The 13,615-nt window shown below is 48.1% G+C and overlaps 1 protein-coding gene across 3 annotated transcripts in view; it reads left to right on the forward strand.

The window, feature by feature from the left end:
- CEP164 (centrosomal protein 164) overlaps positions 1 to 13,615 on the forward strand; it is a 70,441-nt gene that overhangs the window by 34,551 nt on the left and 22,275 nt on the right. For all 3 annotated transcript variants that reach the window (XM_053594777.1, XM_053594778.1, XM_053594779.1), the window contains exons 8-11: positions 4,686 to 5,069; positions 6,068 to 6,148; positions 8,106 to 8,189; positions 12,932 to 13,017. In XM_053594777.1, coding sequence (XP_053450752.1) covers positions 4,686 to 5,069; positions 6,068 to 6,148; positions 8,106 to 8,189; positions 12,932 to 13,017 — 635 coding nt within the window. The remainder of the gene's footprint in view (positions 1 to 4,685; positions 5,070 to 6,067; positions 6,149 to 8,105; positions 8,190 to 12,931; positions 13,018 to 13,615) is intronic.

A 13,615-nucleotide genomic window follows, 5' to 3' on the forward strand; every position in this document is an offset into this window, starting at 1 on the left:
GTGATTGGAACGTGCAAAAACACTGGGAGCTGTACAGAGAATCGAGACCAACTGGGTGGAAATGAAACCTGCAAAATAAACTGGATTGCTGATCAGCGTGGTGGGCATCTTCCCAGAACTGAGTCAATACACAGACATGGTATTCAGCTCCTGTGGCTTGCAACCCCCCCTTGCTTTTGAGCTCTGGGTCGGAGGAGAGGAATTGTAGCACTGGAGGCCTCATGGCTTTTGGGGAGTATGTTAAATATTCATGAAACTATTCTCTCTCTCACTCTTTTTTTTTTATTGAGACAGAGTCTCAAGCTGTTACCTTGGGTAGAGTGCCTTGGCGTCACAGCTCACAGCAACCTCCAACTCTTGGACTTAAGTGATTGTCTTACCTCAGCCTCCCAAGTAACTGCGACTACAGGCACCCACCACAATGCCCAGCTGTTTTATTTTTGGTTGTAGTTGTCATAGTTGTTTGGCGGGCCCAGGCTGGATTCGAACCTGCCAGCTCCAGTGTACGTGGCTGGTGCCCTAGCCACTTGAGTTACAGGCACTGAGCCACGTGAAACTATTCTTACAAGCACTCTCCTATATCCCCTTCTCATGCAGATGGTAAGGTCTTATTTGAAAAAGCAACAGATATGTGCCTTGCGATACTCAAGGACCTGGGGATATGACAGGAGGAGGCAGGAGTCTGAGCAGGGATGAGCTGAGGGCACACCTGGGCCACACCCATAGGCCCCGTGCCTTCGCCTCCCCCACAGCGCCCCTGTGGCTGGGGCCTGGAGTGTGCATTCTGCTTGGGGCTTTAGGCCTCAGCCCAGGGCCCTGACAAGGAGCCAGGGTCCTAGAAGGGAGCGGAGAGTAGCATAGAGTGGGTTTTCAGGACACGCCTCTCTTGTTTGTCCACTCGTGGAGAGTCTACAAGCCTCCCTCTGCCTTCTCCATCCTCAAGGTGGACCTCTGGCTGTCCTGTCATTACAGTTACTCAACATGGATACAGAGAATGCAAGCCATGTATTTTAATATTAGCCATCTTTTACTCTGTAGTATTTACATAGACAAGTTAGAACAAACCATCATATGAAAATCATCTTTTAAAGAATTTAAGCTTTAGAATTAGATTGGACCTAAGATTCTTAGAGTCTGACTGTCTTCCCATGTGTAAGAATGGGAATTCTATCTGTAGCTGGCATTCTCTGATTCTTGATAGGTTACTTGCTTTTTATCGTCTTGAGTAGTTAATTAATAGTTAATATTTGCCTAGCTATTTTCCATTTAATAAGCACTGTAATAAATATAGTCTACTCACTACATAACCTTGTGAAATAAATACTACATCTCCATTTTTGCAGAATAGGAAGGAAAGCCTCAGCTCCTGTCTCTGCATGATAATCTTATTCATTTAAAACAATCCGGTCAATATGCCTTTGCTGAGCACCTACTATGTGCCAGAAACCAGGTACTAAGGACAATAGGGAGCTAATTTGGTAAGGGAAACCAGCTGTTATAATGGCTACTGTGGTATAGGATGGGGAAGGTTCATCTTAGGTCACCAGACCCAGGGATCAAGGAAGGTGTCCTGAAAGAGGTGAAGCTGTGACACCCAGTAGGGCTTTGTCAGCGTAGAGTGTATGTGTAGGTGAGTGGGTGTTTTAAGTGTGTATGACAAAGCAGCAAAATGGCATGTTTATCCACAGGTGGGAAGAGTGAATGTCCGCAGGTTTGGCTGGAGGTGAACCATGAGAAGTAGGCAGGGGCTGGGCCAGAAGGGCTGTGGGCCAAGTGAGGAGGTATGAGCTTTATCCTGAAGGCCCCAGATGATGTTTGTGGTCTGATACTTCCTCTGTCTTTAAATCAGGGTTTGTTTCCAGGCAGCCCTGGGAGTTTTACCTTCAACTTCAAGCAGGAGAGCCTTTCCTTAATCTCAGGGTGAACCTGGCCAGGGTAGACTGGCCCTACTTGCTGAGTGAGGGGATGTGGCTGCTAGATATCCTTTGCCCACCTCCACTCCTTGGAGTCCTCAGAGCCCCACAGCCTGGTTATTGGAGCTCTTGCTGAATGCAGGCTGGGTCTCAACCTGAAACTGCTTCTTTTGAAGAGGAGGAGTTTGTCTGGTGTCCTTTTCTGAGGCCAGTGATCCTGGCAGCTTTATTCCAGGCTAGAGGTTAGGCTACTGAGAGGGGCAGCCCTGGAGGGGCTCTTGCTGTGTGCTGCCAAGGTACCCCTTCTGCTTTTCTTTCTGGGACAGGCCCAGGCCTTGTGACAGAATCACCATAGCATCTTGTGTCCTGTTTGCTTTGGGAAGTCAAGGCTCGTAACCAGGGCCATCTGGGACATTTCACTTTTCTCAATATTAGCTCGATTCCTTGAGGGCAGGATCTATGTCTATTCAGATCCCCAAGGCAGTGCTTGGCACAGAGAAGGCACTCATCATGTAACATTAGTTAACATTTATGGTGTACACCCACAGTTATGTCAGGAACAGTCCTAAGTTCTTTAACTCACTTAATGAGTCTTATCTCACTTAGTCATACCTATATCCTGGTATTTTAGAGAAAGAAACTGAGGCACAGATAAATAAATAATTAGCCTAAGGTCACACATCTGCATATGTGAAGCCAAAATTTGAGTCTAGGTAGTCTGTCTTTGAAGCTGAGCTCTCAAATACTCTGCTTTACTGCCTTTTTAAACTGTCCTTAGGAAGCTTGGATTAGCTTGTCAATAGCCTGTCAGCCCTGCACGCACTGGTTATACCTATGGGTACAGTAGGTACTTTAACAAAGCATCAGTAAATGTCACGTTTAGGGCTTCTTGGATCTTTCACTCTTTAGTCATTATGTGCCTTGTTTAAGTCTTCAAAAAAATCTCTGATTGGGGTGGGGCACAGTGGCTCATGCATTAATCCTAGCACTGTGGGAGGCTGAGGTGGAAGGACCACTTGAGCTCAGGAATTTGAGACCAGCAAGAGTGAAACCCCATCTCTACAAAAAATAGAAAAATTAGCTAGACATGGTGACACATGCCTGTAATCCCAGCTGCTCAAGAGAGCCGTATCTCCACTGGTGTCTGCCCTGCATTGTGCTTTGAAGGCTCTCCTTGCCTCTTCTGTCCTCTGAGGCAGGAGGATTGCTTGAGCCCAGGAGTTTGAGGTTGCAGAGAGCCATGATGATGCCACTGTGCTCTAGCCGGGGTGACAGAGTGAGACTCTATCTCCAAAACAACAACAAAAAAAAAAAAGAAAGAAAGAAAAGAAAAAAATCTCTGATCAGAAATTGGCAGCCCAAGTGTTAGCACAGATCTTTTCTGGGTGGAAGGATACTCAGCCTGAGCCCGGAAAAGATCACTGGCTGTATTTACAAGTGAGGGTTTCCCCCCCTCTTTTGATTGACTCTAAAGAATTTAAGTGGAAACAGCCTTAGGTTTTCTCTAGTCTTTTTTTTTTTTGTAGAGACAGAGTCTCACTGTACCGCCCTTGGGTAGAGTGCCGTGGCCTCACACAGCTCACAGCAACCTCTAACTCTTGGGCTTACACGATTCTCTTGCCTCAGCTTCCCAAGCAGCTGGGACTACAGGCACCTGCCACAATGCCCGGCTGTTTTTTTGTTGCAGTTTGGCCGGGGCTGGGTTTGAACCCGCCACCCTCGGCATATGGGGCTGGCGCCCTACTCACTGAGCCACAGGCGCCGCCCGGTTTTCTCTAGTCTTTAAAGTAAATTTGTGTGTTTGAAGCAGGGTGTGCCACTCCAAAGGTACACTGCTCAAGATCTCCTTTCAAGAGACCCTGCCAAGGGGAGCTTAATAGAAGGATAGCCACTGGCTGCCCTTTCAACACACCCTGCTTCATGGCAAGGCCATGCTTCCTTCTGAGGACGGGGCACAATGGGTTCGAAAGCAGGACAGTTTCTGCTGAATGTGGGACTCCTCTAATGACATCCTGCTTGGGGGTTCTGCTGGGCTGGCCAAGACTTTCTCAGAACTGCGGTGCCCTGAGGCTCTTCTTTCCCACCACAGGTATTTGCCCTGTGTTGTGTTCTGAAGGCTGTCCTTGCCTCTACTGTCCTTTGTAAACATCTTCCTCAGCAAACCTCTTGCATAGCTAATCCCATCTTGGCATCTGCTTCCCAGAGGACCCAGCTGGCAGGTCCTTGATGGAGGTTGCTCTCTCCAGGTTGCTGATGGTCAGCATGGACAGGGAGGCTTTAGGGACGAAGGGCACCTTCCTGATATTCTGTACCCCCCACCGTCCATTAAAAATGAAAAATAGAAATTCTAGACATTGCTGCCTTTCTCTCACATGAACATCCATCATCATCTTAAATAAATACTGGCTTCTGAGTCTGCAGTCTTATTATTTGGCTAATGGGACCGGAGTGAGACAGATTTATTACTTGAGAACATAATTGGTGGTAATGAAGTTGAATAGTCCAATGTAGTGATTTCCAAGCTCACCAGTGAATAGGAGTCAGATTGGGTATATCCAAATCACTGTCGAAATTCTGATTCAGTAGATCTGGGGTGGAGCCAGGAATCTATGTTTTAAAAAGCATAGATTGTTTGAGTGATTGATAGTCATGGGGGTCAGAACTCTAGCCCAGGTGGATCCAGGAATGGCAGTCCTATCTGGCAGCACTTCTCTAAACTCCTTTGATACATTTCTGATACCTTCCTCTCTGACTTGGTCTGCTGCTCCCTAGGAGTCTCCAAGAACAAGCGAGCCAGGGGAGAAGAAGGTTGTTTCTCCGGATTCAGATGCTTCAGGTCTCCTTACTTCTAGCAAGCATTTCAGCCAAGGTGCAGACAGCAGTCTGAGCAGTGCTGATGGCAAAGGACGACAGGGAAGAGGGGCAAGTCCTGGGCTCCCAGAAAAAGCAGAGAATGAGAAGAGCGAACCTGGGGCTTCCAGGAGTTTGGTGCCCTCCAAGGTGGGCCCAGGGGGTGATGAGTCTGCCAAAGCTTCTAAAAAGGAGGCACCAGAGGACACAGTGAATGCAGGAGAGGAGTGTTCCAGGAGAGAAGAGGTGAAGGAGACAAAGAAGGAATCGTCTGCCCCAAAAGAGAGTAGATCAGATGCCAGCCAGGTAAGGCGGTGTGTCCCACAGGCAGGGGCCAGCTGCAGTCCTCTGCTGTTCTCTTCACCCTTGTCGGTTCCCATCTCCACGTCTTCAGTACTGAGTTAGGGGCTTCATTTGCAGTCCCTGCACTGAGCTGTCAACATCAGCCCAGCCCTTAATTGTGACAAATACGTCCAGACCCAGCAGGCAGTAAAATCCTGAACGAAATTGCTAACCTGCTGGTACTGAAATACAGAGCAGAAATTTGCTTTTCTATTGGCACCCTCCTGGGATACTCATGTTATTTCTTTTTACTTCTTCCTGCCTCCTCTTTCTGCTTTTTGACATCAATTTAGGGTCAGTCATGGTTGCAATAGTCTGAGTTCCTACAGCTAGAAGAAAACATTGTGTGTAGTGGGAGAGATGGGGTGGGTACCACAGTTGGGTGTATCCTGCCCCAGCATAGGTAATTGGGTAATAAGAAGAGTCTTCTCATCAATTTCTGTGGCTCTTTCTGAACCCACCCAAGATGTGGAAGTGGTTGCTTTGGTAAGATCAAGCCAATGACCAGAATAGACAGAAATAGGTCCCCCTGGGGAAATGTCCCAAAGGGCATTTTAGATTTTATAACCCTTAGCCGTGTTGCTCCTCCAGGTAGCTGGTGAGGGAATTCATTTAAAGAGCTTTTATCTGTTTTCTGGAAAAGATGCTCTCATTCTGTTTTTTAGGATACTGCCAACCCTCTGACCACCTCCACCACACTTGGCTTTCCTTACATGTGTAAATCTCTGTTGGTCTGATTCAGAGTGTGATCATCTATATTTGGCCCAGTCCCAGGGGGTGGAGGCTGCTGCCTGTGTTTGGAGAAAATGGCATGGTCCCTGGGCCTCCTTAGAGTTTTCAAGAAGAGGTAGATTTCAGTTTGAGCTGAGCTCTGTGTTGGCAGCATGGCCTGAACAGGATTCTCTGGATAGTAACTGAGGCCCTGTGCTTTGGGGGATTTCTCTGTGGGTTTCTCTTCCCAGGAGTCAGAGATCAGTGAACAAGTGAAGGAACTGCAGCTCTCAGAGTCCACAGCTTCTGACCTCAAGTCCTTCTGTGGCCTGGTGAGTTGAGATGAGGATAGTGGAGTAGTGGTGAAGAGCATGGATTTGTGAGTTCCAAGGTTAAATAATCTGCCCAGCATCACACAGCTTGTGCGTAGGGAAGTTAGACATCATACTTAGCTCTTGTCTAGCTCCAGATTCACAACCCATTAACTAAGGATAGCACTACCTACTTTATAGATTTGCTCTAAGAAGAGAGTGAAGTAAAGAATGTAAAATGTTAGCATATAAACATTAACGTTATTGTTATATATTTAATGACATTAGAATGTTAGCTGCTGTTACTGTTACTGTTCCAAATTGCCTGTGAGATCACATGGGTTGCCTTTGGTCTCTGGGAGATTAGGGACTGGTGCGTTTGTATTTATGGGATCACTGAGCTGTGGCAAAGACCAGTCTCCAGACTCTGGCCAGGAGCTGTGCTGTGGTTTCATTTTTAAAGTTAAGGCTTTGTCCTGGAATGCATGGTTTCTTTGTCACAGACCTACCCAGCCTGCTGTATCCTAGTTTCATTTGCTAGGTCTGTATCTAAGGGGAGTAGTTTGGGGTGCTTTTTGGCAGAGTGTTACCTCTGTAAACCATCCTCCATCTGTTTGGAAGAGGCAGATCAAAGCACAGGGATTAGTGGGAGAGGGGCAGGGATGAACAGTAATGATATGAGGGGGTGCGGAAGAATTAGGAGGCTGTGTTCTCTGGCCCCTCACTGAGCCATGGGCTTAGGAGGCAGATGGCATTAAGTGGAATAGAACTCAAACTGAAAGGAAAATGTCACCAAAAAAAGAAGAAAAACCCACAAACTAGGAAAGGAAGGCAAAAAGTCGTGGTTGTTGGCAAAAATTGTCCACGAAGAATAGCCATGTCACAAAACCCTTGGAAGCAAAGGGTCTGGCTCTTCTAACGCAGTCACCCATGTGGCGAAATGTGCCCATCAGCATTTTTCTTCTCCATGGGAGTGGATGGAGTGCACTGTGGACAGCAGGACCAGACCTTATCTGGGCGTCCTGCCATTTATCAGACTGATGACAGAACTGTCCCCATTAGCATGCTGTTGGGTAGCAATCCACCGCTTAGCCCGGTGGGGATCTTAGGCTCAGAGGGGGTGGGATTGTGGTCCTGTGGCAGCCAACGGGCAGCAAAGAACTGGCACTGGTGTGGGCACTTGCTGCCTGTCCCTAAGAGGAGCCTATGCAGAAAGTGCCACTTATTAATCCCCATAGTCCAGAGAGGCACCTGTATGGAAAAGGAGGCACAGCAAGCTAGAAAGAGCCCACCAGGCCTTGTTTCCAAACTCTGCCTGTAGGTTTTCTGAGTGGTGCCTTGGTTGGGCCCTTGTAGGGGAGAGACAGCTGGAAAGTGACATACTTTGCAGCGTGTGTCATGGAAAGAGCCTGGGCTTTGGAGTCAGCCCTGTGCCCCAACCCCCTTGCTCACCAGCTGTGTGACCTTGGGCAAAGTGTACATGCTTTCCACCTGCTCCCTCATCTCTGGGATGAGGGTGGGATTTTAAGTCTCTTAAGGTTATTTTTTCCTCATAATTTTATTATGAAAATTTTCAAACATGTGGAAAAATGTAAAGACCTTTACAGTAAATAGCCACATTTACCACTTTTAGTATACAAAATGATTTTGCCAGGTGGCACCTGTGGTTCAACGGAGTAGGGTGCTGGCCCTATATGCCAGAGGTGGTGGGTTCAAACCCAGCCCCAGCCAAAAACCAAACCCCCCCCCCAAAAAAAAACAACAAAGTGATTTTGCCATACCTGCTTTAGCACACAGCTTTCCACCTAGTCACAATGTTATTGTGAAGATTAAATTAGTAGATGTTGAAGTGTTTAGCACAGAGCCTGGCACATGGTCGACACCTTTCTGGAAAGTTGGAGTCAGGTAGAGAAGAGTTCCAGGTGGGTGCTGACTGTGGCAGAGGCAGAACTGACCTCCCTATCTCCACTGTCTCCAGGACTTTGGTTTTCGCAGCCGGATCTCAGAGAACCTGCAGGATGTTGACATGCTCTCTCCGGTACTGGATGGAGCCCAGAGGGAGGTGAGTCTCTCTGGGTGGTGGTCTGGGCTGGGGCCTCATTTCTCTGGCAGCCACTTTATGGAACTGGAGCCCTGCCCATCCCAGGATAGGGTTCTGGAAGTTCTCTCCCCTCTAATTCATTAAGGCATGGCCCTGACTGTGCCCAAATGGAGCTTCTGGCCATTCTTGCTCTTGTTGCTGCTATGAATTAAATCCTTCCCCCCCATACATTTATCCATTTATTTATTCATTCAGCAACTGAAAGTTGACCACTGGCTTATGTGCAAAGCAACTATGTAGACAGTGGATTTCAGGGCACTTCCCATCCTGGCCCATCTATCCTTCCCTGCCCTGTGCAAAACCCACCTGCCCCCCTCCAGCTGGGTCTGCCACCCACCATTCTTGGAGCTCACCCTCCCTCTGCCTCTGCTGCTGCCTGCCTGCCGTGCTGCTTCCCCTCTTATCCTGGCAAGCTCTTCCACAGTCTTGGAGGCCCACCTCTGACACCACTGCCTCTGAGCAGGATGAATTGTTCCCTCTCTTTGTTCCTCTTAGTGCTTCTTGTTTTGCTTTCTGGTGGTTTGTCTGTCTCTCCTGCCAGATGTAAGCACTGGGCAGGCATGTATGATGGCTGACCCATGTGGAGTACAAAGATGACTCTAGCATCGATCTTGTGCTTATGGAGCTTTAAGCCAGGAAGATCGCTTTTTTTCTCCTCTGTGGGTTGGTTAGGAGAAGAGTGATTCTGATACTTGGTTTCTGCAAGTTAAAGGGAGCATTTGGTTTGGGCAAAATGGAAATTTGTTGGGTAAAACAAACAAAAAGATGTTTAATATGAACTTTGCTTGAAAGCCTTTAGTGGAAAGTGTGCTGGAGACAGGGTGGAGTGTGAAAGCTGACTGCATTTGAGCACATGTTCCTCTCCGACAAACCCTTCCTGAGCCACCAGGTCTCTGCTAGACCTGTTTGCAGAGCTGGAGGGATATAAAGGCACAGGCAAGGGCAGGTAGGATTAGCTAGGAAGGGTTTAGAGCAGGTGAATTGTGAGGCAGTAAGTGAGTGGGACAGTGACCCAGTCAGGGAGGGGGTTCCATTGTTCTGGCTCCCCAAACCTGGCCAATGTTAGAATTACCTGGGGACCTGAAAAGAGATTTGTACGTCCTATCTAAGACTTAATGCTGCCTCTTTCCTTCTGGGGCAGGTCACCTGGTATAAAGCAGTGGCGGGATCAGACTTGAGTTTGGTTTTCATGAGGCACCTCCTTGATGTGGCTAGCCCAGGCAGAGCAAGGCCTAGGCTATACCTGGTGACTGGTCTGTCCGAGTGTGGGCAATGTGGGTGCTTGGGTTGGCTGACCAAATGGAGCTCTTTGCAGGGAAGGCTCAGCCTCTAGGCTCTCTCCATCTTCAGGGTATGGAGAGGTTGAGCAGGGAAGTGGAGCTGGAGGAGAGAACAGCAGCCCCTTTGTGTAATAGGCCCACCTGTTGGTGCAGTCCCTTTATCCTTTCCGCAGGCTTGTGCCCATTTTGCCATAGTCTCTGTGTCTCTCAAGTATAGGAGCAGGGCACAGATCTGAGTTATACTAGTTTTTGTTCATGCTTTATTGAGACTCAGTTGACATGATGAACTGCACATCCATTTGATAAGCTCTACCTTATGTATACACCTTTGAAACCATTACCATAGTTAAGCCTCATTGAATTATAAGCATAATTTTATATTAAATTAGAAAGTGATCATAAAACTATTTCAAATAATACACAAGGTACAAGTCCTCTGCTTCCTGGATACTTACCCCACAGGCCGGGATGGAGCAGTTTCCATTAACGTTGCTCATGTGTCTTTCCACAAAATTTTATGTATACATATAAACATTTATCTATTTTCTATATTTTTCTTCCCATAAAAATTGAAATTATGCTACAAAAACTACCTGTGAATATGCTCTTAAAATTTAAGAATAGTCCCCTGACTTACTTCTAAGTTACTTCTCATAGAATCAGATCTACCTGTTTGTTCAGTGGGCTGTACGAATGCTGTGTGATTTATTTAACTGAGGACTGCATCTTACACAAAGCCAAGACCCTAGAGCTGAGTAAAGGGTGAGGAAATGGCGTCCTGTGTAGCCCTAGGCCAGAGACTTAGGGTGTACTGTTGTCTCCCCTTTCTGAAGAATGCCAACGCGGCTGGTTTCCTCATCTGGTTCTTTTGCTTCCTTTTCTAGGGCAAAAAGGTCAAGGGAGCAAGTAAAACTACTCCAAAGACCCTCTGTCTAGGTGTTTCCCCAAAGTATTCCCTTTTCTATGGCAGTAGAGCTCGTTTCTTTCCTCGTGAAAATACACAAGAGGAAACAGGAAGGGAGTGGGTGGAAAGACGTGGTCTGCAGCCGGCCCCCTTGTCTGCCTGTCTACATCCTCACTGTGTGTGGCTGAAAGTCATGGAGTCTTTCCTGACTCTGGGCTCAATCCCCAAATTTTTATTATGATTATCCCAGTTTATTATTCATATTTTAGTTTGTTAAGTGGAGTTGGCCTGTGCGATTGTTTTTTTTTCTTGGGAAGTCAGAGAGAAGGTATTTGATGAGTGTGGTGTGGTTTGCAGAAGACAAGTTGTGAGTCAAATCCTAGAAGGGGAAAGAGGTGGGGTGGGGGAGGCCGCACGCCCCTGTCATTATCTGCAGGCTGTGCCCAGGCTGACAGGATGAGGAGTGGCAGCCCTGGCAGGGAGCCCTTCTGCTGCAGGCACCAGGAGGTGTGCACAGGCAGCGTTTCTATTTTTAATGTAATTCAGAGGAGCTGGGTTTTAGTTCAGGCCCTGCCCTTCCTCGCCTATCCAGATGGCAGAGTTGGCCACAGCTGCTGGGGCTCAGGCTGCCAGTGGAGAGGTGTGGGGGGCTATGGGCACAGGGCTGGGGACCCCACTGGGGAAGGCAGAGTGAGCTGTCTCCTGCCCCACCTCTCCTGTTGACCATGTGTCCCAGAGCAGACGGGGCTCCCGTCGGTGTGACAGAAGGAGTGCAGGTCCTGGAATGGGGACTGGCACTGGCAAAACCTTTTTTGTTTCTTTTCCCTTTCCTTTCTTTCTTTTTTTTTTTTTTGAGACAGAGTCTCACTGTGTCGCTTTCGGTAGAGTGCCTTGGCCTCACAGCTTGCAGCAACCTCAGACCCTTGGGCTTAAGCGATTCTCTTACCTCAGCCTCTCAAGTAGATGGGCCTACAGGCGCCTGCCACAACGCCCTACTATTATTCTTCTGTTGCAGTTGTCATTGTTGTTTAGCTGGCCCAGGCCTGGTTTGGACCCTCCACCTTGGTGCTTGTGCCAGCACCAGTTAACCACTGTGCTATGGGTGCTGAGCCCTCTTTCCTTTCCCTTTCCTTCCTTTCTTTCTCTTTTTTTAATCTTAGGCTGACGATAGAGAGAGGAATGTGGGAAGAGGAGCTAGCATCTAGGTCATGCCTTCTTTGGACTAGGAGTCAGGTTTTATGCGCGTGATCTAATTTAATCCATAGCCTGAGAGCTATGGCTTTACTGTCCTATTTTACAGTGGAAGAGACAGACTTCCCAGGTAGGAAGTGCTAGAACATGGGATTGACCCCAGGTAATTATACTTTTTAACCTTGTGGAAAATATTTGAAATTATTAGCAGTAGCCTCCCCATATCACCCCCATTATTTTTCAACCAGGTTGTGAGTTTTGCCTCGAAACTCAAGCTTTAGAATGAGGTTTTTTTTGTTGTTGTTGTTTGTTTTTTTGATAGGCTTACTCTGCTACTTCCCAGGCTAGAGTACAGTGGCATCATCATAACTCACAGCAAACTCAGAGTCCTAAGCTCAGAATCCTGGGCTCAAGCATTCCTCCTGCCTCAGCCTCCTAAGTAGCTGGGACTACGGGTGCCCGCCGCAATGCCTGGCTTATTTTTCTATTTTTAGTGAGACAGGGTTTTGTTCTTGCTCTTGAGAGCACTCAAGCTCCTGTGCTCAAGAAATCTTCCTGTCTTAGCCTCCCAGAATGCTAGGGTTACAGGTGTGAGAGCCATGGCACCCAGCTGGGATTTTGGCTTTTTGTTTGTTTGTTTGTCTGTTTGTTTTAATGGAAGATGTAATTTCTTACTGGGAAGGGTGCATCACTGCCTACTGATGGACCTGGAGCCTTGGGGTGGGGGTGGGGGGCAGGAATGAAGCAAAGGAACATTTTATCTTCCTTTGTCCAGGAGTTGGATGGTACCCTTTTTGTTTGGGGCATAGCTCTTTACTATTCCACTAAGACTCCATCTCTCCAGGATTCTTCCATTCTAGGGTTTTCCTGATGCCCCTACTCTGCCCACTGAATTTTAGCACGCCTGTATATTGCTGGTGCTGCTAGTCTGGGCCTCTGTGGACTTGGGGTGTTCATGGATTCTTTGCTTTCTCTGTAACTGAAAATATTGGCTTCTAGCAGCAGGAGGCAGGGTTTTCTTCTCCTGTGTGTTCTCCTTCAGCCTCTGCTTTCTAACTCTGTGTACAGTGGCTGTGGTCATCTGTCCTGTCTCCTCCTTGCCAGGCCACGGCCAACCTAGGGAGCAGCCGTGAGCCTGGGGACTTAGCCAGAGCTCGGGAAGCTTCACTGTACAGTACACAGGCTTTCTGTTTTATGTCCTGTGTGGTCTCCATCCTCTAGAGAGCTGCCTTTCAGTGCTTTTTCCTAAGCATGAGAGCCAGCAGGAGGCTGGAGAGACCCCAATGCAGATCCCTCCGTGCACACTTTTCACCATTTCTTGCCTACAGGCTCAGGAGATAGGAAAAGAAGACAAGGATGACAACCAGTCCAACCAGGATGAGCTACAGAGCAAGCAGTCGGAAGGCCTGGAGAGGTACAGTATCTAGGGGGCTGACCTCAGGGGTCTTGGGGTGTCTTCAGAGTGGTGTGGACTTGGGCAGAACTCCTGGCTTTGCTGGTTGTCATGGCTTACTGTGCAGGAGATGAACTGGCTGGGCGGCCTAGGTCTCCCTGTGTGCGTGTGTATGTATGTATGCCCACACGTGTGTGTGCATGAGTTTGTCCTCTGATTCTGCACCAAGACAGGAATGGGTGCACGCTGTGCACTGTCGTGGGACCAGAGCTCTGTCCCCCTTTCTGGACTGGGTTGATAAAGCTGTGTATGAGCCTGGTCCCAGGCCAGGGCTAAAGTATCCTCTGGCAGTCTAGGGGAGTCATGCTGGAGGCTTGGTGCTATAGTTTAGAGCCTGGAGTCAGGGCTCTGCCACATCCGAAGTGCCTGTGCTAACTTTGTGTGTGAGTGTGACAGGCTCCCGGCTTCTCAGGCCTGAGCCCCGTGATAAGGGCTGCCACCCTGGAAGGGGAAGAACAGTCCCCTTTGGGACTGGAAAATTATCTTTGACAGCTTCATGTGTTTTCTGTAGTCTGATCACTTGAGTCTGGTTTCTCTTGCTCTCCCCATTTTCCACTCA

Source organism: Nycticebus coucang, chromosome 6 (assembly GCF_027406575.1).
Source record: "Nycticebus coucang isolate mNycCou1 chromosome 6, mNycCou1.pri, whole genome shotgun sequence".
NCBI classification, from domain to species: Eukaryota; Metazoa; Chordata; class Mammalia; order Primates; family Lorisidae; genus Nycticebus; species Nycticebus coucang.